The 22,075-nt window shown below is 41.6% G+C and overlaps 2 protein-coding genes across 2 annotated transcripts in view; one reads left to right on the forward strand and one right to left on the reverse strand.

The window, feature by feature from the left end:
- The window catches only part of THBS4 (thrombospondin 4), a 38,528-nt gene that overhangs the window by 15,611 nt on the left and 842 nt on the right, over positions 1–22,075 (forward strand). The window contains exons 6-21 of the mRNA XM_056513167.1: positions 435–486; positions 1,751–1,923; positions 4,962–5,099; positions 5,709–5,786; positions 8,328–8,480; positions 9,805–9,909; positions 10,140–10,247; positions 11,688–11,847; positions 12,519–12,637; positions 13,446–13,498; positions 15,461–15,654; positions 15,930–16,108; positions 17,516–17,564; positions 17,663–17,859; positions 18,299–18,471; positions 20,640–20,779. Coding sequence (XP_056369142.1) covers positions 435–486; positions 1,751–1,923; positions 4,962–5,099; positions 5,709–5,786; positions 8,328–8,480; positions 9,805–9,909; positions 10,140–10,247; positions 11,688–11,847; positions 12,519–12,637; positions 13,446–13,498; positions 15,461–15,654; positions 15,930–16,108; positions 17,516–17,564; positions 17,663–17,859; positions 18,299–18,471; positions 20,640–20,779 — 2,071 coding nt within the window. The remainder of the gene's footprint in view (positions 1–434; positions 487–1,750; positions 1,924–4,961; positions 5,100–5,708; positions 5,787–8,327; positions 8,481–9,804; positions 9,910–10,139; positions 10,248–11,687; positions 11,848–12,518; positions 12,638–13,445; positions 13,499–15,460; positions 15,655–15,929; positions 16,109–17,515; positions 17,565–17,662; positions 17,860–18,298; positions 18,472–20,639; positions 20,780–22,075) is intronic.
- SERINC5 (serine incorporator 5) overlaps positions 1–22,075 on the reverse strand; it is a 74,150-nt gene that overhangs the window by 7,100 nt on the left and 44,975 nt on the right. The gene's annotated exons all lie outside the window — the stretch shown is intronic.

Below are 22,075 nucleotides of genomic sequence, written 5' to 3' on the forward strand. Positions count from 1 at the left end.
GTGCTTGCAAGGGAGGATCATTGAACGTGGGAGTGTATGGGACTTGCTTGTTCAGATCTAGGAAACTTAGTGTCTGGTGGGGAAGAAGAATAGCCATCCTTGCCCACTATTAGATAGTTGTAGGTCTGTTGCATGGAACTGAAATTACATTTGTTTCACTTACTGGTGGGTGTCAGAGCTGAAATTGCTGGTGGCACACTCCTTTGGTCAAACAAGGACCTTTGGACCTTTAAAGGTCCTTGATGAAGGCTGAACCTAAGTACATCCATTATCCATGTTCTTAATTTATGGAGTATGAAGAGCATCTCATTTAAGACCAGTTACCGGTGTTGCATGGTTTTAGAAGCATCTTGGGGACTAATGGTTCTTCTCTCAGCCTGGTGCAAACTGGAACTACCTGTTCCTAAGTAGTATTTATTTTCTATATTCTCAAGGTCAAAGAAACAACTTTTCTGAGAAATACCATAGCCGAATGCCAAGCATGTGGTGAGTATTCCTTTTATTGCTGGTAATCTAGAAGAGATAAAGAGTTGTTTTAAAACCAGTATTGATCAAGTTAGCTTTATGTGGTTTCTAAAAATACTTTGTAAAGCTTTTGTAAAAATACTGTGTCCAGAGTTCTAGATGCATTTATATTTGGACAGATTCAGAATAGATTTTCCTTAGAGAAAAAGCTTCCACAGACAAAACAATCACCTATTGGAGGATAAAATGCTGCTAAACCACTCAGGCTGTACTGTCAGTTCTCACTGCCACAAAGCTGTGCCACATGTTCCTGTGGAGGGAGACACTGTCTCCCAGCTGCCTCATACACAATCTTAGTAGAAGGACACGGAAGGAATAATGTTCTGCTCTGGCTGGTATTATCAGTCTGAGGAAGATTCTATTCAGTCCACCTAAAGTTTGTCTGATCTGAATAGGCAGTCACTAGTTAACAGCAGCAAGACCCAAAAGGTGGTCTGTCTTCATCTTTTCTCTAAATTAAAAAAATGTATACTTTACAAATGCCACTGCATGGCCTTCCTGCATCACACACAACTGACAATCCATATACAAGTGAAGTGAATATAAAAAATATTATACTCCCTACTGTGTGAGATGAAAGATCTTAAACTCATCAGGCCTCTTAGTTCATTTCTTCTCCCAGTCTGTCAGCCTCATCAAAACTCAAATTGAGCTCTAAGTAGGGTAATCTTTATGTGTAAGGGACAAAGGAAAAGTCAAAAAGGTTCTATATGTGCCAGAGTCTCAGAAAGGCCTGTCTTTGGCTGGTCTCTGTGCACCTCAGCCTCTGTACTTGCATGGTCCTGCTGTGTTTGCGGGCTGCTCCTTCTTTATTTTTGGACTGTCAGAGATACTGTTGTGAAACCAGAACATTGTTTTTCATATGAAGTGGTACTGTTGCAAATTTAGCCAGAGAAATGCCCTGTGTTTCTACCCTTATCCTTGAGTCCCTTGGTCTGAGGTCACAGGCTTTCAGAGTTTCCTGTCCTGGCCAGCAGCAGATGTTTTAAGACTAACCTAGAGGAAGACTCCCATATGTAGGCAGGAAAATTGCATGGACCTAAAAGAACAGCCTCAATTTCCCCTTTCTGGGGACCAAGTAAACTCCTGGGCCATTCCCAGGATGGAGCACAGCTGGCAGCAGCACAGTGCAGGGACATGAAGTGTCCTGGGAATTTCTTCAGAGTGCTTGCCAGCTGACAGCCATGATTCAAACACTGAAACTGTTCTTCTTTCTGTACTAAAGGTTTAGGCACTGTGAGTTTTCCAACTCAGCTTCCTAGGCGCACTAAACCGAAATGTGAAGTTAATTCCTGCTTCCGGGGAGTGAGGTGCTTGGAGACAGCAGAGGGATTTCAGTGTGGGCCCTGCCCTGAAGGACTCACGGGAAATGGAGTTACATGCTCAGATATTGATGAGGTAAAATAGTTATGTTCACCAAATTAAAAAAAAAAAAGCTAAAAAGCAACTGTTTCATACATATCAAAGGGTTGCTAATACTTGCTGCCTTCAGCATTTACTGACTGCTTCCACAAACGATTAATTCTTATTTGATTTGATGTCCCTCTTTTGCTGTTTCTTCAACTTTATCGAGGTTGTATGTGAAAACTTGAAATACTCTGGTGAATTGAGAAGTCACTCAAAGGAGCTTAATGTTTGGAAAAAGAGCCCAGAACCTAAACCCAGCCAAAACACACTTTTGACATTGTCATTTCTATTCTGCAAGAAGGTGCTGCAGCTTCTGTTACAGGCTGCAGAAGCACTTTTTTTAATATGGGCTTTGTTTCTTTAAATCATTGTGCTCCTGGAGCAGCCTTGGAGACCAAAGTCTACACTTCAACCCAAACTGGAGTCATGTTTGCATCCTTATCTTAGAAGTCTATGAAAGAAAATAACCAATCATTGTCATTGTTCCTTTTGCTTCTTTGTGTTTGTGTTGAAATCCAATAATGTTGACTTAAATCTAGTTCTTTTCTTGTGCTATATGTCAGAAATTCAGAGCTTGCTTGTATTGAGGACTGAATTAATAAATTTACAGTATCTTAAGTGATTAAAGGAAACCTGTGTTAATTGGAATGTGACGCTTACTCAGAGCAGAAATAACAAAACTACTTGCAGGTTCACTGCATTTTTTCTGTGGGATGATTTTTATCATTGCTCTTCAGTCTTTTTTGTAGAAAAGTACCTGGATGTGGTTGACCAAGGAACCAGCAGAATTAGGTCATAAACTGTGCCTGTATATAACACAGTACTACCAGTGTACTTGTTTAATAATGTAAAAGAGCAAAAGCCATTCTCTATTTCTCCTTCCTAGCCAACAGGGAGTCTGCTTTGACTACTCTTTTGATTTACTCCCTCCTGTAGACCATCAGGAGAGGATTTGATGTGTCTGCAAAAAGCACTGGGAAGAGAAAGTGAGTTGAGTGTGGCGGTTCCCTGAGGCACTGGCAATGTCTCTTGTTTTGCCTTACGTGGCATGAACTGTGTCTGCTAAAACAGAAGGCGCAGAAAACGGAAGTGAAGCTCTGAAACTTGAATGCAAGTGTTGGATCCAAGACAGCTGTGGTACATGTTTCATGGTACAGACAGGCATGGTGTGAGGCTCAAGCCAGCCTAGGTGGAGCCTGCCAGTACAGATGGGTTTCAGCTCCTGAGCTATTTTCAGACTGAGGCAAAGCACGGCAATAATCTCCTCCCTGCCTTTTTCAGGATGGGAGCAACTCTACCCATTACAGCAGTGGTGGAAAAAGAGATAGAGACTGGTTTATGATGGCTTGATATTAAAGTGGTTGTCTGTTAGCAGTCAGGCTCTAATCACTAGAGATTCATGTACCTTCGTATTCTTGCCACCACTAAACATGACAGACCTGCTTTCACATTAGAAACAACAAGGAATTTTTTCCAAAATTGTTTAATAGAAATACAGTCTTGCTGATTATAAAGTCTTTATGTGGACACTGCCATTAAAATGCACCTTGTCAGAAGCAGTCTTGTTCACCAGCAAATACCTACTTAATCAGTAGATTTGCACAGAGGAATAAAAAAGCAATAATTGGCAATAATTTTGAATTGTCTAATGAGAGGGGATGTGCATATTACTTGTTTTCATGAGTTAGCTGATATGCAGGAAAGTGTTTTTTCTTGGTTGGTTTGTTTTGTTTAGTTTTTAAAAATTTATTTAAAGCCTTTTATGAATGAAACGTTTGTGCACTTCCTAATAATAGGCATTTTAAAATAAGTTATTGTACAAATTCTGATAAAGACAAATGTGGAAGATTCCTCACTAAGAGCTGCCATAATCTTTCTTGAGGTTGTTAGCATCTCTGCAGTATGGTCCGTAATTCATTACCAATTTGAAGACATTACTTTGGTATGCTGGCGCCCATTATCTTGGGAGCTGCAGCTCTGCTCTCTGTGCTGTGTGATTTGGGTGCCCTCTGCTGTCTACAATGAATAATCCACTGCAGAATAAGGAGGCACAAAATGTCTGTCCTAGGTCTGGCGTTTTCCTTGTTTTACTGATTGACGTGCTGTTAGCAAATCTTTATGTCAAACACACTTTGATATTAAACATACCTTTTCTTGCTTCTCTGTGTGCGTGTGTTTGGTTACAAGTTGTATGTCTCTTATATGTAGATATTGTCAGGTTTGTTCTCCCTCCATCTTGCAGATGCTTTTCCTTTAGTGATGGAAGGGAAATAGAGGCATTTTTTTAAAAACCCTGTAGTATCTCTTTCTTGTGTTCCTCATTTTTTGTTGTCTTTGAGCCCTGTGCTGCAGGATGGCATGTTGATGTTTTTGGTTGCTAGTGTTGATGTTGAAAAGACAGCAGTGGGGATGTGTTTCCCAAACTGGCACCCACAAGACCGGTGAAATCGGTCACAGCTGTTTTGTAAAACTGCATAAGGCAGTGAAGAACGGTGCCTTCAGGCCAAGAGTGATTTTGTGACCATGTGATATTTTGAGAGAAGTTCCAAGGATTGTCCCTGGGCCTCCAGTCTAGAAAAAAACTGACACATCCCTGCTTATCTGGCTTATGTTTGGATTACTTCTGGCTATGAGATTTGTCCAAATATAAATTAAGGAAAATAGAAGGGGTGTTTGGAGGCTTGGATTTATGTGGCTTTCCTGGTATTTTGGTCTGGACCCTTCCAGGAGCCTTTCAGCCTCCAAGGGATCTGAATCTGCCCAGCTAAAGGAAGGATTCAGGATGAAAGTTTAGGACATCACCCACAGGCTATAATGGAAGATTGCAAACGTTATTTAAATTACAGAGATAGCTGAAGACTTACTGAGGTCAGAAATACCTGCGGAAACGGTTTCCTCTCTAAGCCTTCTCTGAACAGAGGATGTACAGGTGTTGCATGCAGCATTGCCTTTGGTGAGAGGACTGTACACACAGAGTCTCGATGTTACTGATGCACGAACTTGTGCTTGGTTGGTTTTTTTCTTTGCAGTGTCGTTACAACCCTTGCTTCCCTGGGGTGCGATGTGTGAACACTGCTCCAGGTTTCCGGTGTGAGACCTGTCCTCCAGGATACACAGGACAAACCGTGCAAGGGATAGGACTCAGCTATGCCAAGAACAATAAGCAGGTGAGTGGTAGCACCTCCGTGGCAGCTTCCATGGCAAGGTGCTGGTTTTATATTAGCAGTGCATCTGTATTGAATTGTATTTAGTTTCACTTGTTCCATAATTGCCTTATGCTGTTAGGCAGAGCTCAGAATATTTCAGCTAGAGATCTGAATTGTGTTTGCATAGCTTTAATGGGAGTATTTAAAATCTAATACTCTTGACTGGCATAGAGACAAGAAAAAATGTCATTATCTTTGTAAATATCTCTGGTCAACTTCAGGGTGCTCTGTTGATTTCTGTAAACTGGCTTTGAACTAGGAAAAAAAATATATAAAAGGCCTGTAATATTTTTTTTTATTTTTTCTGTAAGCACTCTAGAATATGAACACAGTTTTTGTGTAAATTCTTCTGGGTGAACCAGAGCCCATCCTAAAGCGGAAGTTTTCTGTTTCTTCAGGATTTGTAAAGTTAGCCTATGGATATATCTGTGACATTGTGAGAGAAGTTTCAGGGGAGGCTACATCACTTTTCTAGTCTTAAACTTTGGTGTTGTTTCTTCAGTCTTTAGTCTCAGTAATAATCTCAATAAATTGACATTATTTTTATTTGTGGATTTGGTTTATTGCTAGGTCTGCTTAGATATTGATGAATGTCAGAATGGAGGACTTGGATTCTGTGTTCCAAATTCCCATTGCATAAACACTTTGGTAAGCGTCTTTTTATTTATGCCTTTAAAAAATTGATTGTTTTAAAATTTCATGGGGCTAGGATTGGATTTATGGGTCTATGAAAGAGCAATTAATAATACAATGTTTTTATCTTACTATAAATCAAAGAAGCTTTTCCTCTTTTCCTAGCTAATGATAAAAAAGCTGACTTGATTTGTCATGAACACATCTCCCCTGACCTGAGACGGCCTGTTGATCTGAAGCCATTTCTTCTTCTCCTGTCACTTCTTACTTGGGAGAAAAAACTGCACACTACCCACCTACAGAATCCTCTCTGGTACTTTTAGAGTGATAAGGCTCCCCCTGAGCCTCCTTTTCTCCAGACTAAACACCCCCAACTCCCTCAGGCTCTCCTCACAGGACTTGTGCTCCAGACCCTTTACCAGTTTTGCTCTGGATTCAGCACCTCAATGTCCTTCTTGTAGTGAAGAGCACAGAGTTGGACACAGATGTGGCCTCAGCAGTGCCCAGGACAGGGGGACAATCCCTGCCCTGCTCCTGCTGCCCACACCATTGCTGATCCAGGCCAGGATGCCATTGGCCTTCTTGGCCACCTGGGCACTGGTGGCTCATGTTCAGCTGCTGGCACCAGCACCCCCAGGTCCTTTCCAGCCTCTGCCCCAGCCTGTGGAGCTGCCTCGGGAACAGCACCTGTGGCCACCAGCTGGATGTAACTCCACTCATCAACACTCCCTGGGCCCAGCCATCCAGACAGTTTTTTACCCCATGAACAGTGCACCTGCCCAAGCCAACTGCTGCCAGGTCCCCCAGGGGATTGCTGTGGGAAATGGTGTCAGAGGCTCATCCACAGAGCAGGTCACCCTATTACAGAAAAAGCAGGACCTGCCTTTCATATATCCATGCTGGCTGGGCCTGGTCCCCTGGTTGTCCTATATATGCCACTGGCTTTCTTCATAGCAGGAGAAAAGTTAAAAGTATCCTTCAGGTGTAAAGGTGGTCCTTTCTGCAGCAAGGTATTGTTGAGTCTACCATTAGCTTTCCTTGAGAATAAACTTGTTTTCTTAGGGCTGCTTTCACTGTTTAGTATGTTTGTATCTTTTTTTTTTTTTTTTTTTTTTTTAATCTAGAACATTTACTGTCACATTTTGTATCTTGCTGCATAACTAGACATGCAGCCTCTTTGGGAAGCCATCAGGCTGCCTGCAAAGGGCAGGCACCAAGTGTCCTGCCATCTGTCAAAACAGAGCACTGTGGGGTTTCTAATCCCTTCAGAAACAGTCTGGTCTGGAAATGCTGCTGCAGAGGCTATTTTAATGCATACCAGAGCTTGATATAGGACAGAATATACCGAGCAAATTCAGCAGACTCCAGAAGACACTATCCTGGTGTCCATTAGGATAAATTGCACAGGCTGGTGTGTTTTAAATAAGCCATGCCATTTGCAAGGCCCAGGGATTATTTGACTCTTCAGTCATCATGAAAGTATGCAGACAGAACAGTTAAAATTTTTCACAAAGTCAGGAATAGGGGAAAAAAATAATGTCCGCCTGAGCAGTAAGTAGATTTCTCTGTGATGGTGGAATACAATAGTCCTGACAGTTCTTCCAACAGACTTTGAACACGAAGATTGGAGTTGTATGAAGGACCTCACTTTCACCAATGGTTAGATGCAGATGTTTGACATTCTGTCCCTTGAGACATCAAAAAATACTCCCCATAAGATAAAAAAGGTTCTCTCAGTTAACTTTCATGTCTTAAATTACAAGTCCACAAGAAGGTGAGACAGAGACAAAAGCCACATTGGATGCCTAAAGGAGACCTCATCTTATCAGCATTTATCTGTTTTTTGTCTCATATGGTGTTTGGCCCAGCACATAATGAGATTCCTTGGCTTAGCTCTGTTGTATTTGTTTACATAAGAGAGTAATAAATATGAAATACATATGCATGTGTCATGGTAAATCGTAGCAAAAACTTACATGGATATTCTTATTGCAGTGTAAATGAGGATGTCTGTTTTCAGATATAGATTTCTTTTCTGAAGAAGATTTGGATCAAGTTGACTTAAAAACATTTAGCTTAAAAATAAAATGGGACAAACATATGATGAACTTTCTTATCTCTCTTTGGTTAAAATTTGTGCCCAGTTACCTTTAGATAAACTGATAGGTGTGCTTTACGGTGAAATAAGATCATACAACCTGATTAATCAACTGCTGCTTAGAGTTTTGCACAAAGTTTCAGCCATCTCGAAGCAGCACAGGGTGATGCTGGCAAGGACAAGGCATCATGAAGAAGCTTTTGCTGCTACATGACTTTTTTCTGGCATAACAAAACAGTGGTCTAAACAAGCAAGAGTTGAGTATGTTTTCTAGCATGCACTCTGGGAGACAAATACGTGTAGGAAATAAAGTTTGTTCACAGTACATGAGGCCTCAGTGGATAAGAAACTACACTTGCACAGCATAAACTGTATGACATGAATCTTGCTCTTGTGCTTGCTTTAAAAAGGAAAAAAGTACCATTAAAAGGCTGGCTGGTGACTTTTTATTCTTACAGGGGTCTTACCACTGTGGCCAGTGCAAACCAGGATATACAGGAGACCAAACCAGGGGATGCCAGGCTGAACGGAGCTGTAGGAATCGAGCCCTCAATCCATGCAGCATTCATGCCCGTTGTATTGACGAGAGGAGAGGAGAGGTGACATGTATTGTGAGTGCATTAATTCATGCATTTTTACAGTGAGATCCAGCCTTTTTTAGGCTGGAAATGAGAAAGGCTTTGTGGTAATTTTATACAGTTGGATGTTTTACCAAGTGAGATGCACTGGCCAAGACCAGCTTTGAAAGTTGGCTTGCAATTGTTTTGTTCTTGCCACATGTCTGTAAAGCAGCCATATTCATGTATCAAATATACTGTGTCTGTGTAATTCGATCTTTAGGAATCACTTTCGTAGACTTTTTGTAGTCTCCTCAGAAAAGAATGTCAAGTGTCACTCTACAGAAGACATCGTAAGGACAAATTCCTCCTTGTTGCTCAGCTACATAGCTGTGAGTAAGGATCCTCTCTGCATAGCTAATGTGTCTGTATTTGCTGGCTGATAGAGACAATGTTTTTTTTAAAGTGAGATGACAAATTCCAGACACAGGGAGGCTGTAAGGGAGCAGAGGAGAACAAGCAGCATAAGAACTTCAACTGTAAGAGTTTACTGAAGTGAATTTCTTAGTTTTTCCATCATGCAACAGAAAGCAAGAGACTAATCCTGTGTTCTAATTTTGGATACAGTGCATGCTTTTGCTGGCACTTGCTTTGGTCTCATTTTTAAGTACATCTGTTTCAAAGATAAATTATCTAGGATATTTTAGGTCCATGCTGTAATGGGAAGATGCCTAGATACTTGTAGTAGGCAAGTCCTGGTTTTAAGGGAAGGCCAGATTTTGACATGAAGTTCTTTGCAAGTGTCTTCAACACAAATGATATGTTGGTTTGAAACAGTAATTCAATTGGCTAGGAGAAACTTGTGTGCAGGTGCATTTGTTTTGCATATGCAAACTTTATAATTGCCAACGCAGTTTTCTCTTAAAACTTCCTCTAGTTGCAAGTGTGTTCTTCAGATACTGAAAAAAATGCAGTCATCCCATCTAACCACGTGCCAAGATGCTAGGTGCATACTCTACCTAGGTCTCTTTTCTTTTACTCAATCTGCCAGTGAGGAGCCAAAATTAGTTCCTGGCCAGTGTCTGTAAGAAATCTATAGCTCCAATAGCTATGACTAAAATTCCTAGGTGTGGCAGGCACACGTTCCAGTTAACATCAAGTTGTAGTTCTTTTTGGCTATGTCTGGATACACTGCAGCATCTCTTGGTATGGAAAGCATCTCTTTATTTCAAGCTCTCTGTGTCTCATTGTCCTTCAGTATGTGGCCATGTCTTCCATATGCTGCTGTTTTCAAGACTGGTGTGAGTTTTCCTTCTTGAATATTTCTACAGTGACTCATTAATCATTTAATAGTACTTCTGTGATGCTTTATTGATAGTGTGGCATTGGCTGGGCTGGTGATGGTTATATTTGTGGAAAAGATGTTGACATTGATGGCTACCCTAATGAAGAACTCTCATGCTCTGCTGAAAACTGCAGAAAGGTAAGAAATGCATTCTTAGTTCCATAAAAATTCAGAGCATGAAGTGGTAAAGAGGAAGACTGTATGAAACATGACTTAATGTACTCATATTTCATTCAGGTTATTAAATTCTATTTAATTTGCTTCTTAATTTCCAATTAATTAATAATTAATTAAGGAAAAACTCATTCAAATTATGAAAGCATACAGGTTACCTATAGAACACCGGACTTGTCTCCTTTTTTGTGTAGGACAACTGCAGGTTTGTCCCAAACTCTGGACAAGAAGATGCTGATGGTGACGGGATTGGAGATGCTTGTGATGATGATGCAGATGGAGATGGCATTCCCAATGAGCAGGTGCTGTGTATAGGTCACGATGCAGGGGTCTGTGCAAGCAGAAGGATTTCCCATTGCTGCAATGGGAAGTGATTGTGAAATCTGACTAAATCTGACTCACTGCTGTTTGCCAGAGATTGTTACATACCCATCACTGTTAATGGCCCCTTAAATCCTTTTTTTTTCTTTTAGATAATGCTCATTCTTAAAAGACTTAAACCACACAGCCTTAAATCTCATCTGTGTATCCTCTCTTACTATCTTTTATAATTTAATTCTAGAGCTTTCTGTATACAGAGCTTGTGTCCTTCTGTCACATCCTCCCATAACATGACCTTCAGGAACATTTCTTGCATTAACATCTTTCTATTTAAAGAGCAGGTTGACCTGACAGCACATTTCATCAGGGATCCAAAACCCACATTAATGAATGTATGTCTTGCCAATAACTTGAAAAAGCTTTGGATCGTATCATCAAAGCAGAAAAGGTTTCCAAGTGGGTACACACAGCAGAATATATTAGAAGATACTTTCAGACTGGAAAAGCTGTTTTGTTTTCACCCTGTCTTCTTACAAGCCGACAGTTGTTGTGTATTAAGATTGACTGATACTGCTTAGAGTCCTTCCAAGCTAACAAGAACATGTTTTCCAGAGTACAAATGTCCACCTGGAGCTAGGGCAGGCTAGCAGTCACAGAAGATCTGTCTCAGGCTGTTTTGCCACTGAGTTTCACACTAAATTCTGCTAGCTTAAATCAACTGGTTTTATTAATGTTCTAAAATTAAAAAAATTAAATCCTCCTACAACTGTAAATCTATTTGCAGGTTCAGCACCTCCATAATCAAGTAACATCTATATTGTTTCTAGTGTCCGTTCATATTCTTTACGGGCAATAGGAAATTTTATACCACTTTGAAATAAAATTTTCTCCATATACCTCCTGGTGGACTTTAAAAGCTAAAAGCAGCTGACTTGAAACAAACAAATCCACCAAACCAAACAAAAATTGGTACCTTTGTACATCAAGATCTTTCCCCAGTTTCCAGCTAGTCTTACCAGAAGGGGGTAATGGCCTTTCACTGAGAGCATCTGCAAACTTTGTCAGTCTCTGAACTGCAGCTTTTGAGAAAGCTCGGGTACCAAAACAGGTTCCTCACCATGCACCCATACAAAATGAGAATCAGAAATCAAGGTTATAGGTAAAGCCTTATGGTATTGAGTGTCTGTGATTAGGGTTCCCACAGTGTGGTTCAAAGCAGAGCTTTGAGGGAGCAAGTGAAATCTGATCCAGAGCTAACATTGACATAAAATGTCAAAACTGCTCACACTGTTTTGTTGTTTTGGGTTGGTTTGTTGTGGGATTTTTTGGAAGTAGAAATAAATACAAGATTTTTATAAATCAACTAAGTAGAAATTAAAGATTTGTGGCCTGGCTGATGTCAGATTCTGTGTCTATTGCAGGATAACTGTGTCTTGGTTCCCAATGTTAACCAGAGAAACAGTGACCAAGATATCTTCGGAGATGCTTGTGACAACTGCCGTAATGTTCTGAATAATGACCAGAGGGACACAGATGGTGATGGGAAAGGGGACGCTTGTGATGATGACATGGATGGAGATGGTTGGTGATTTTTCACTGTCAGCTTCTCTGAAGTAATTCAAATTTGCCCAGAGTGTGCTGCACGATAGAAGACTTCATGTCACCAGCTATAACACATAGTCTTTCTTCATTAAACCCATGTTTTTAATAATTTTAATTTAGTTCATACATATCTTAGCCTGCATTGGGAGCACTGTACACTGTCACAGAGCAACCAAGCCATGCTTCACGTGGAAGTTAAGGCTGTTGATCATTCAGCATTTCCTTAAAGGTACAAATGTTCCAGAGCATCCAGGTGCGGCTGGTCACTGGAACCCGAGGGCTACATAATATATTATTTTCATTGCTGTAGTAGGCTTGAAAGAACTGAAAAAATCACATCCCTTCAAATGTAATAAAAAAAAAAAAGAAATGTTCCATCCTGTACATTGTGATACAGGAACAGGATAGAATGAAATTGCATATAATTAAAGGGTGTGATGGGATGGACAGCCGTGCTTTAGCAATATGTTCCTAACTACTATTAAATGAGTGATGCACACATAAGAAAGATTAACTGTGCAGTCTTATAATTTCATTGCAGGATTAAGTAGCTGGTGAAAAGGAATGGTGTCTTTGCTGTTTTGATGTTATATTGTCCAGGATAGACAAATATGGGAATTGTCTTTAACACACAATCCACTTTACTCTAGGTGTTAAGAACCTTTTGGATAATTGTCAGAGGATCCCTAATGAAGACCAGGAGGACACAGATAATGATGGTGTTGGTGATGCCTGTGACAGCTGCCCTACAATCAGCAACCCAAACCAGGTTAGCAGGCAGAAGGAAAAATTAGTCTTGTTTAGGGAGAGGGACTACTGAGGCCTAAAAGTGTGCAAGAGAATGAAGCAACCCATGCAGTTGTAGTATTTATATTTTAATAATAAACTGTATTTCCGGCATGGCATGGCATGGCATGGCATGGCATGGCATGGATCTAGGTATTCAGGAGAGTTTTACAGACCTGCTGGCTCTCCTGATGTGAGAAAGGGGAGCCAAGTTGTACTCTCATGGTTTGGGATGTTGTTAGAACCTCTGCCCAGCATGTCTTCTACTCTCATGCTCTGAAATGGGCTCTAGTCCCACAGAGTTCAATGCCAGACTCCACACAGGGGTGTGATTTAGTTATACTTGATATTTCTTTAATTAAGACGAAATCCTGGTCTCCTTATTTATCAAAACTTTCAGTGTTTCTAGGAGAGAAGTCATTGTAACTTTTCGTATGTTGGAATTCTGATTTACCCCCTGTGACTAATGAAAAGTGTTGGAAACTATAGGGAAATATAATACATTTTTAAAGATGCTTAAGAAATAAACCTTAGTGAGAAATGAGGAATGCTTATTTTGCTTGAACTTTTCAATTTCATTTAGCCATGTTTATTCATTCTTTTTTTTAATATAAAACTGAATTTTTGGTTAGATGGATGATGCAAGAGAGAAAATATATTCTGTTAAACAAGTGTCTTTTCATGTTCTTATTTTAGTTGTATTTGATTTGGTTGTGTTTTGATTTAATCCTGCAATTTAAATACATGCTTTTGACAGCTGATACTTGAACTTTCTCTGTTCCCTTTTGCAGTCCGATGTTGACAATGACCTGGTTGGAGATTCCTGTGATACCAATCAGGACAGGTATGCTGTGAGAGAGGCTAGTCCTGAGCTGAAGCATGCTGCTGATTCCTGGAGAACTGTAATCCCTCAGGCTAGCCTGGATTTAATTCCAGCGAGATGTTATTTCAAAAACATTGTTCAGGTTTATTAGCCTTGTTTGTTTGCTTCCCTGTGGTAGTACACTTACAGAGCCTTCACCCTTATAGGCTGTAAAACCCAGAGCACTGCTCAGAGCTTCTTAGTGAGAAAATGTCTTTCCTGTTTTTCTTTATTTTTCATTTCTCTTTTATTTCTCTGTTTCTGTAGCAGAAACTTCACAGTTAAGGGCTCTATGTTTTCTTTTAAGAACCTAGTTGCAGAATCAAAATTTTATTATCAAGTGTAAGACACTTACAGAGCAACCCCTTTGCTTTAGCACAGCAAGACTGGCAAGTATCCTCCATCTATGGCTTTCATATGCCTTGGACCTTCACAGGAGCCCATCCCATGACAAATGTCATCACTTGTCTAGAAGCAGCTTTTGCCTGACCATCTTAAGGTTATGTGCACCTTCCATGTGCACCCTAGCAAGAGGCTAGGGAAATGATAAATCCTTTGCTGTCACAGCATTTCATCAGCCAGACAGCTGCAGGATTTCACCCCAGGGCCATTGGTGGGTGCTGCTCTCTGCAAAGGGACCTGCAGGGAGCCCACTTCCATGTCTCTGCAGGGATCATTCCCACTCTTAGGCTAGTAGCTGCCAAGGCCATCAGCATTTTACTCTTAAGTTGATATGTCTTTGTTCTTTTCCCTGTTTTAAAAAAAGGACTTTTTCCCCCCATAAACTTCACTAATGCGTGTGAAGCATTTCCTGTGTCAAGCATTTCCTGTGTGAAGCATGCTTAACCTTTCAGTAGATATATCTGTGTGGTGCTTATTGCATTTTATCTCAGAGTAATTAACATTTGCATTATATTGACTAAAATTAAAGCACATTTTTTAAGCAGGGAGTGGTATTTGGGAATATTCCTACCTATAAGCCCTAGCATGACCTTAATTTGGCTGCAGGTCACTTCTGCTCCACCTGTGCTGATAAGAAGCTAGTGAGGGAGAATGTGCCTGCAAATTGCTAGAAAGCAATTTGGTTTTGCATACAAAACACACCACACTTCAGGGAGTTTTTCTTCAGGGCTGCACTTAACAGTTGGGATGCAGAACACCCCGTAACTTCTTGAACCCTCTTCTGTAGTCTGTGTCCCTGTAGACACAAGAGCCTGGTGGCTCTTCACTGTAACCAGCTGATGCTGCCATGGCCCAGAGGGACCTACAGACTTCCTCCTCTATTTCTTGCTGCATGTCCCCTCTGCAGGATAGCAATCATTCAGTTTGGAAAATACCTTCAAGACCATTGAGTCCAAGCACTAACGTAGCAGTGCCAAGCCCACCATGAAAAAGTTGCCATGCAGGAGGGTGAGAACAGTGCTTGTTTTTAAATAAGTGTGATTTCAGGTGCTCATGTAGAGTCTCTCATAAAGTTTAATTCTCACTCACACCTGCATGTTCATGAGCACCAAGACTCATATGCATATAAGACAAGGAACACCAGGTGTCCTGCTCTTGCTGTCTCCTGAGTGCTTCTTGATTGGTGACTGCACTTGTTGAATGTGCTTTACATACCCTTTAGGAGTGGACGTTGACTGGGGTCTTGGGCTCCAGTATGTTCCCCACACCATATAAGGCTTATCTTTCTTTTCCCTGAGTATTTTTATAGTACTTGGATTGGTCTTTGCTTTCCTGACACCTTATCTTATCTAAGCCTCTTTGTTCCTGATCTCCTTTGCAGTTCAGCCACCTGAGCAAAACCAGGTTGTGTTGCCCACTGGTCTGCTTCCAGCTCTAGAGCTGCCACTGGTGTGTTTCCCTCTCAGGTGTCCATGCTGTTCCCTGTGCAGAGGCAGGAGCTGATGCTGGCGTACCATTTCTTTTTTGTTTCTGTGCTTGCAGCGATGGTGATGGGCACCAGGACAGCACAGACAATTGCCCTACCGTTATTAATAGCTCCCAGCTGGACACAGATAAGGACGGGCTGGGTGATGAATGTGATGATGATGATGATAATGATGGCGTTCCTGACCTCTTGCCCCCGGGCCCTGACAACTGCAGGCTGGTCCCCAACCCAGGGCAGGAAGATGAAAATGGTAAGATGAGCCTTCAGAAGCCATTTTGATTCTTAGGCACTGCATTCATCTCCAGACTATGTGCACCGGGATGCAGCACATAGCTGCAGCATTACCAATGCATACACTCATCCCAGGAGCAACAGCAGCACTCAGAGCCCTTTGGCCAAAACAGAGGCACTTTCTCAGGCACTACAGCCAGCAGGGCTGATCTTCTGCCTGCTTTTTGGACACCCTAATCCTATGGGCCTGCTTGCTGCACCATAAATCTCCTCTCACTTCTCTGATGCATTCAGGTGATGGAGTTGGTGATGTCTGCGAGTCTGACTTTGACCAGGATACAGTGATTGATCGGATTGATGTGTGCCCTGAGAATGCAGAGATCACCTTGACAGACTTCAGGGCCTATCAGACAGTGGTGTTGGACCCAGAGGGGGATGCACAGATTGATCCCAACTGGGTGGTTCTGAACCAGGTAAAAATACAGTTGGTCTTTCTCACCTGTCTGAAAAAGATAATTTGAAAACCACAATAAAATTGGCTCTATAATTGCTGGACCTCTGGCGGACATGAGAAGTGGAAGCTGTTGGTTAGAAGACTACTTCCAGGAGAAATAATGAAGGAATTTTCATTTTGATAGCCTTCAAGCTAGCAAAATTGATGCTTCTAATAATCTAAAACAGCTACATGCTGGCCAACTTATTCTGGGTGGATTGCACTGCTGCCAGAAGGCAGACGTGTTACCCTGTTGAAATATTTCTGTAGCAAATAAATTTCATTAATCCTTCCAGTAAGTTAAAAGTCTGACATGCTAAATAACATAGCATTTCATAGAATCATAGAATGGTTTGGGTTGGAAGAGACCTCAAAATTCATTTCATTCCAACCCCAACCTTCCATGAGCAGGGACATGCATCACTAACCAGGTTTCTGAGAGCTCCAGTCTTGAACACTTCCAGGTTTGGGGCTTCTCTGAGCAACTTGTTCCGGTGCCTCACAACCCTCACAATAAAATTTTTTTTCCTCATACCTAATCTAAACCTACTTGCTCTTCCTTTGAATCCATCGCCCCTTGTCCTGAAACTGCATGCTCTTGGTAAAATATCCCTCTTCTGGCAGGCTCCCTTTAAGTACTGGAAGGCCACAATTAGGTCACCCCAAAGCCTTCTCTTTTCCAGGCTGAAAAAATCCGATTCTCTCAGCAACTCATAGCAGAGGTGCTCCATCCCTCTAATCATCTTGGTGACCAATTCTGGACTCCCTCCAGCAGGTCCATGTCCTTCCTGTGCTGGGACCCCAGAGCTGGATGCAGCACTTCAGTACTCCTACATGAAGTCCAGTAACTTACTTACACTAACAAATTCTAGCCTTCTGGAGGTTAATGTGTTATGAGTCACAGGGCTCATGCAGTTTTTTCCCATTGCAAAAGTCTCTGCCAAGCCAGCTGGGATGTATACATCTTCCTTAACCCAGTCCTGGCAGTCAGTTGAATCCTGAACTCTGTGATCCAACTGTATGAGCTATGCCTAGGAAAAGCTCTCTTCCTCCCACAACCCTCTTCCCCTGCACCCCAGTTTTGGCAAAATTCAGATTTCCAGAAGATTGTAGTAGGGAAAGAAAGTATGAAAATATTGGTATGACTAATTCTGCACTAGGAAAACCGACAAATCATTCCCGACCCAGGCTATGCAAGCAGCTGAAACATTCATATTTGATTATAGTTCCCATTGATTTTAGTTCAGAGCTCCAAGCATCACAAATACGTTGTGAGCAAAGAGAAGAGAGGGATGAAGGCGATTCTAGAGGGAGACCAGAAAAGGCTGTCAGGCTTAGCCAATCCAGCTTGCCACACATACTAACCATCCTGAATTTACTTTTACAGGGGATGGAAATTGTGCAGACTATGAACAGTGATCCTGGCCTTGCTGTTGGTATGTAGCCTCTTCTGAGATTCAAGTTTTGCAGCAGAAAATGCACAGAATATGAACATGTGTTCTGCAGAATTGTTTTTAACTTGTGTCTATCCTAGGTTACACGGCTTTTAATGGCGTTGACTTTGAGGGCACTTTTCATGTGAACACAGTGACAGATGACGACTATGCTGGCTTTATTTTTGGTTATCAAGACAGCTCTAGCTTCTATGTAGTAATGTGGAAGCAGACGGAACAGACGTACTGGCAAGCAACTCCCTTCCGAGCTGTTGCAGAGCCCGGCATTCAGCTAAAGGTACCAGTGGTGGCTCCTAGCTAAGGACACAGTGCTCTCTGCAGCCTGGCTATGCCATCTTGCCCTGTGCTGGCCATGGGCTAGGTCATCATGCCATGTGTAAGCCATGGTTAAGCCAGGCAGCTGCTACACAGCCCTTTTAATAGCACTGTTTTTTAAGGAACTTCATCTCGCCTTTCTGATCAGCTGGAGCATTTAGCCTCTGCAGTGATTGTGCTCTGACCCTGACTGTTAGATTGCCTCCTTTTCCTTTGTCCAGGTATCCAGCTGGTCACTTTGTCCATGTAGGCAGTGGCTGTGGCTGTAGAACAGAAGTTAGGGGCCTGTTAGCAGCAGAGAGGATGCTTCTGCAGACCTGCTCCTTGCTAAAAAAAAAAAACCATGGCTCCTAAAAGTGACTTTTCTCTGTAGTCAGTGTTGGAAAATTGTATTTTTGCAGGCTGTGAAATCCAAGACAGGTCCTGGCGAGCACCTCCGCAACTCCCTCTGGCACACAGGGGACACCAATGATCAGGTCAGGCTGCTGTGGAAGGACCCCCGAAATGTGGGGTGGAAAGACAAAGTCTCCTATCGCTGGTTCTTGCAGCACAGACCTCAGATCGGTTACATCAGGTAAGAGAGGAAAGGATAGATAAGGTGAGTACAGATACGTGTCTGCTTAAACTGTAGTTTCTCAACACCTGATTCAGATTGTAACCTGAGAATTTGTGTTATGTCTGGGCTTTGTACTGATGAAGGCTTATAACAAATTAGACTTTCGGAATTCAGCCTGCAGCTCTTTTCCTAGACAATTCCAAGTTTAACCTCATTGTATGGACCATCTGTTTCTTTTAACTGTGTCTTACCCTGATGAGCTCTTTTCTGGCTTTAAAATCTTGTTTCCCAAGCTACTGGCCACTGATATGAAAAGCAACATATTTAAAATCTCCTTAATTTTGATATTTTAGAATATTTTTGTTGGAATTGGGATAGTTCATTTATGTGTTCTAGGATAACAAAATCAAAGTTGTCCAATTAAAAGTTGAGATTCTAACTAACAAGTAATAATCCTCATGTGACAGATTCAAGATTACTCAGCATATAGTCAGAAAGTTTGTGAAAGATTTGTAAAGCATGTTACATATTCTTTTTGGGGGAGTTTTTTGGGAAAAAAGTTAATAATATTATTAATTAATATTAATAAATATTAATATTATTCAGGATTAAACATTTTACCCTGCAACATTCAGCAGAGAAATCAGCAGGAATTATACTTGTAGATCAAGGCTGATGTTAAAATGCAAAAAACTTACTACCCTGGCATGATCATCTCAGGTCTTTCAACCTTATAATAGAACAGAAATATGAGTAAGTCAGCTTTTCCACAAGAAAATTACCACCTTGCAGTTGGGATGTAGTAACTTGATGGCATAATTATTCCACTTCTCTAGTGCAGAGCATCATATTCAGTGGTAATTGGAGTGAGCATGATTGCCTTTTACACAAAAATGGATTAAGAACATTTATACAGTCAATTATTGTGCCCTAGTAAATAGAGCTTGGGTGGCAACTTACATTTAGACCAAGAACTTAGTGAAGCTGCTGCATGACCACACATCTCCTATGGCTGCAGTCTCTCCAACCAGCCAAAGTAATGCTCCCTGTAACTGGGGAAGGTAGTACAGTCTGTGTCACAGAATGCTTTAAAACTAAGGCCAGCCAGGCCTGAACCAAGCCTCTGTCAGCCCTCTGTCCACTCTCACTGCGGTCTGTTTTAGGCCAGATGCCACAGACCACTGTGTGTCTAGCAAAGGTTTTCCTTGGCTTCAGGGGAGCGTAAGAAAAAAAGTCTTTTGAGCCAGCCTCTCCCATGGAAATTTGCAAGACAACAAGTTCTATTCATTGTACAGATACTTCTGAACTGCCTCAGCAAATCAGTAAATAAAACTGGAAACATAACAGGATTTGGGTTTTTTTCCTTATTTTATGAAAATACGTAGGAACTTCCATTCCTTTCACCATTTGCTCTTTTCTTGGGTGCAAAAATGTATCAGCAGCATCCTCATCCACAACAAGGCCCTCCAGGTTCACTGTCCTCTGGGTTATTTATCCAGTATCCCATAGGCTGAGGGCTTGATGTGGGCATTGCTGCAACAAACATCTCAGCTTTCTCCAGTGTGGTCCTGCTCAAGCCCTCAATACAGAACACACACTGGGAAACTGGTGGGGCATAGCTTTCACCAGGCTATTTGGGAATTTGCTGATGAGTTTTCTAACAAGAAGATGCTAGATCAGCAAAACAGTTCCTGGAGTTAATCATATTGGCATTTTTAAAGAATTCTCACAGACAAGTTTAAGATCACAATGGTTTGTTTGAAACTTTTCCTATTACAAAAAAAAAAAAAAAAGTTCATCTTCAAATTTCAAACTCTGCAAGACAATATCCATCTAGCCTTCTTCAACTGATCTAGTCTGGTTCTCCTGTCTCTACTGGCTATGGAAAATTTCAAGAGCTAAAGCGCTCAGCTGAACTGATTACAGGAAAAAAAAAAAATTCCAAAGCTTTTTTAGCATATGCAGAAACCCCTCAAAAAATCCTCCCTTGTCTGGCTCTTGCCAGCATACAACATTGCTCCAGTTCCCAGCCTACACAGGAGCTCCCTTAACTGCTTTTTCTCCCCTGGGCTAGATGGGAGGGATAGCATGTCCAAGCATAGAGTCTCCATGGATAACAACATTACTTTCAGGAATGTTGCAGCCTTAGAAAAGACCTAATAGAGCTTCTGTTTGCTTTCATTAAGGGCAAGATTTTATGAAGGCTCTGACCTAGTGGCCGACTCTGGTGTAACTATAGACACCACAATGCGTGGCGGACGGCTTGGAGTTTTCTGCTTCTCTCAGGAAAACATAATTTGGTCCAACCTGAAATATCGCTGCAATGGTAATGTTCCTCTTACACCATTTTAGCTAACAACTAGCAAGTAACAATGAAGAACTGGTAGTAAGGCTGTTGGATTAAGCCATTTAGTGTTTTTAACTTTGCCCTTCCTTTACAAGTTATTCACAGCTGTGAAATGCCTCCCCTGACACCAGCAGCACACGTAGCCCAGCCTGACAGGAACTAACACCTCACAGCTGCTCCTCCAAGAGCAGTCACTCTGCTACAGAGAATGTGCCATCTGAGGGGAATAGCTGTCATCAGAGAATCAGGAATGTTATATAAAACCAACTGACTGTGAGAGCTGTACACACACAATAAATACACTGATGCCATCATGTATGTAGATGCCTTGAGCTTTGAATACAAGATGGAATACACCTGGAGAGCCAGTGAGCTCAGGCATCAGGCATCACTGTCCCTTGTATACTTGCTGGTTGGTCCTGTGTGTGGAGGGACAAGATCATAAGCTGCCTTTCCTCCCATGGAGGAATGCTCCTGATTCCGTGGGAGTGTTCTAGCTCATTTCTCTTGCGGCAGGAGCCTTTTAGCTTAGCCCTGATCATCCACTGTATAAAATAACTAAAACTTTCATCACTTACACAGAAGCTGATCATTTCAGGGTATTTCTGTCCCAGCAGCAGTTCAGATAACTGCCTCTCCTCTCAGCATCGATACTCAGCCTTTGGAAAATAATCTACCAGCCAAGTTGGAATAGTTTCTCTGGATCTTGGCTTTCTGTGGATCTGAGAAGCCCAGTCCAGGACTGCAGGGGACATGGCCACTCTGTGGCCTGTAATGCTGATGGACTCTGGTACTTGGACACTTAGTACACTTAGGCTGGCTCTTGGAGTCACAGTTAATCAGGGAACTTCTAGACAGTCGTGCTTACTAATAAAAATTACTTGGTAAGTATTTTCCACAGTATTGTGGTTTCCAGAAAGCATGTATCAAAGCTGCCACTGAGTCACACTTACACGGCAGGAGCAGGCAAGCAGCATTGCTGCAGGAGCTACATGAAGTCAATAAAATCCACTCAAAAAGACTGAAGTCCCACAGTATCTCTGTTTTCCTATCAGAGAAGTTCCTACATTATGTGGAAAAATTCCTTTCAAGCCTTTTAAAGGTGCTCAACAAAAAGGAAAGGACTTAACTCCTTTTTCTACGTACTGTGTTTATACATGTGTCTTTTTTTTTTTTTTAGTTTAGAGCTACTTCTCCTACATCAGGGTGAAAATAATCAGAGTGAAGTTGAGGTCATGCAGCTCAGCTTTGTTGCTGTGGCTCCATTGTTGGCTG

Source organism: Oenanthe melanoleuca, chromosome Z (genome assembly GCF_029582105.1).
Source record: "Oenanthe melanoleuca isolate GR-GAL-2019-014 chromosome Z, OMel1.0, whole genome shotgun sequence".
NCBI classification, from domain to species: Eukaryota; Metazoa; Chordata; class Aves; order Passeriformes; family Muscicapidae; genus Oenanthe; species Oenanthe melanoleuca.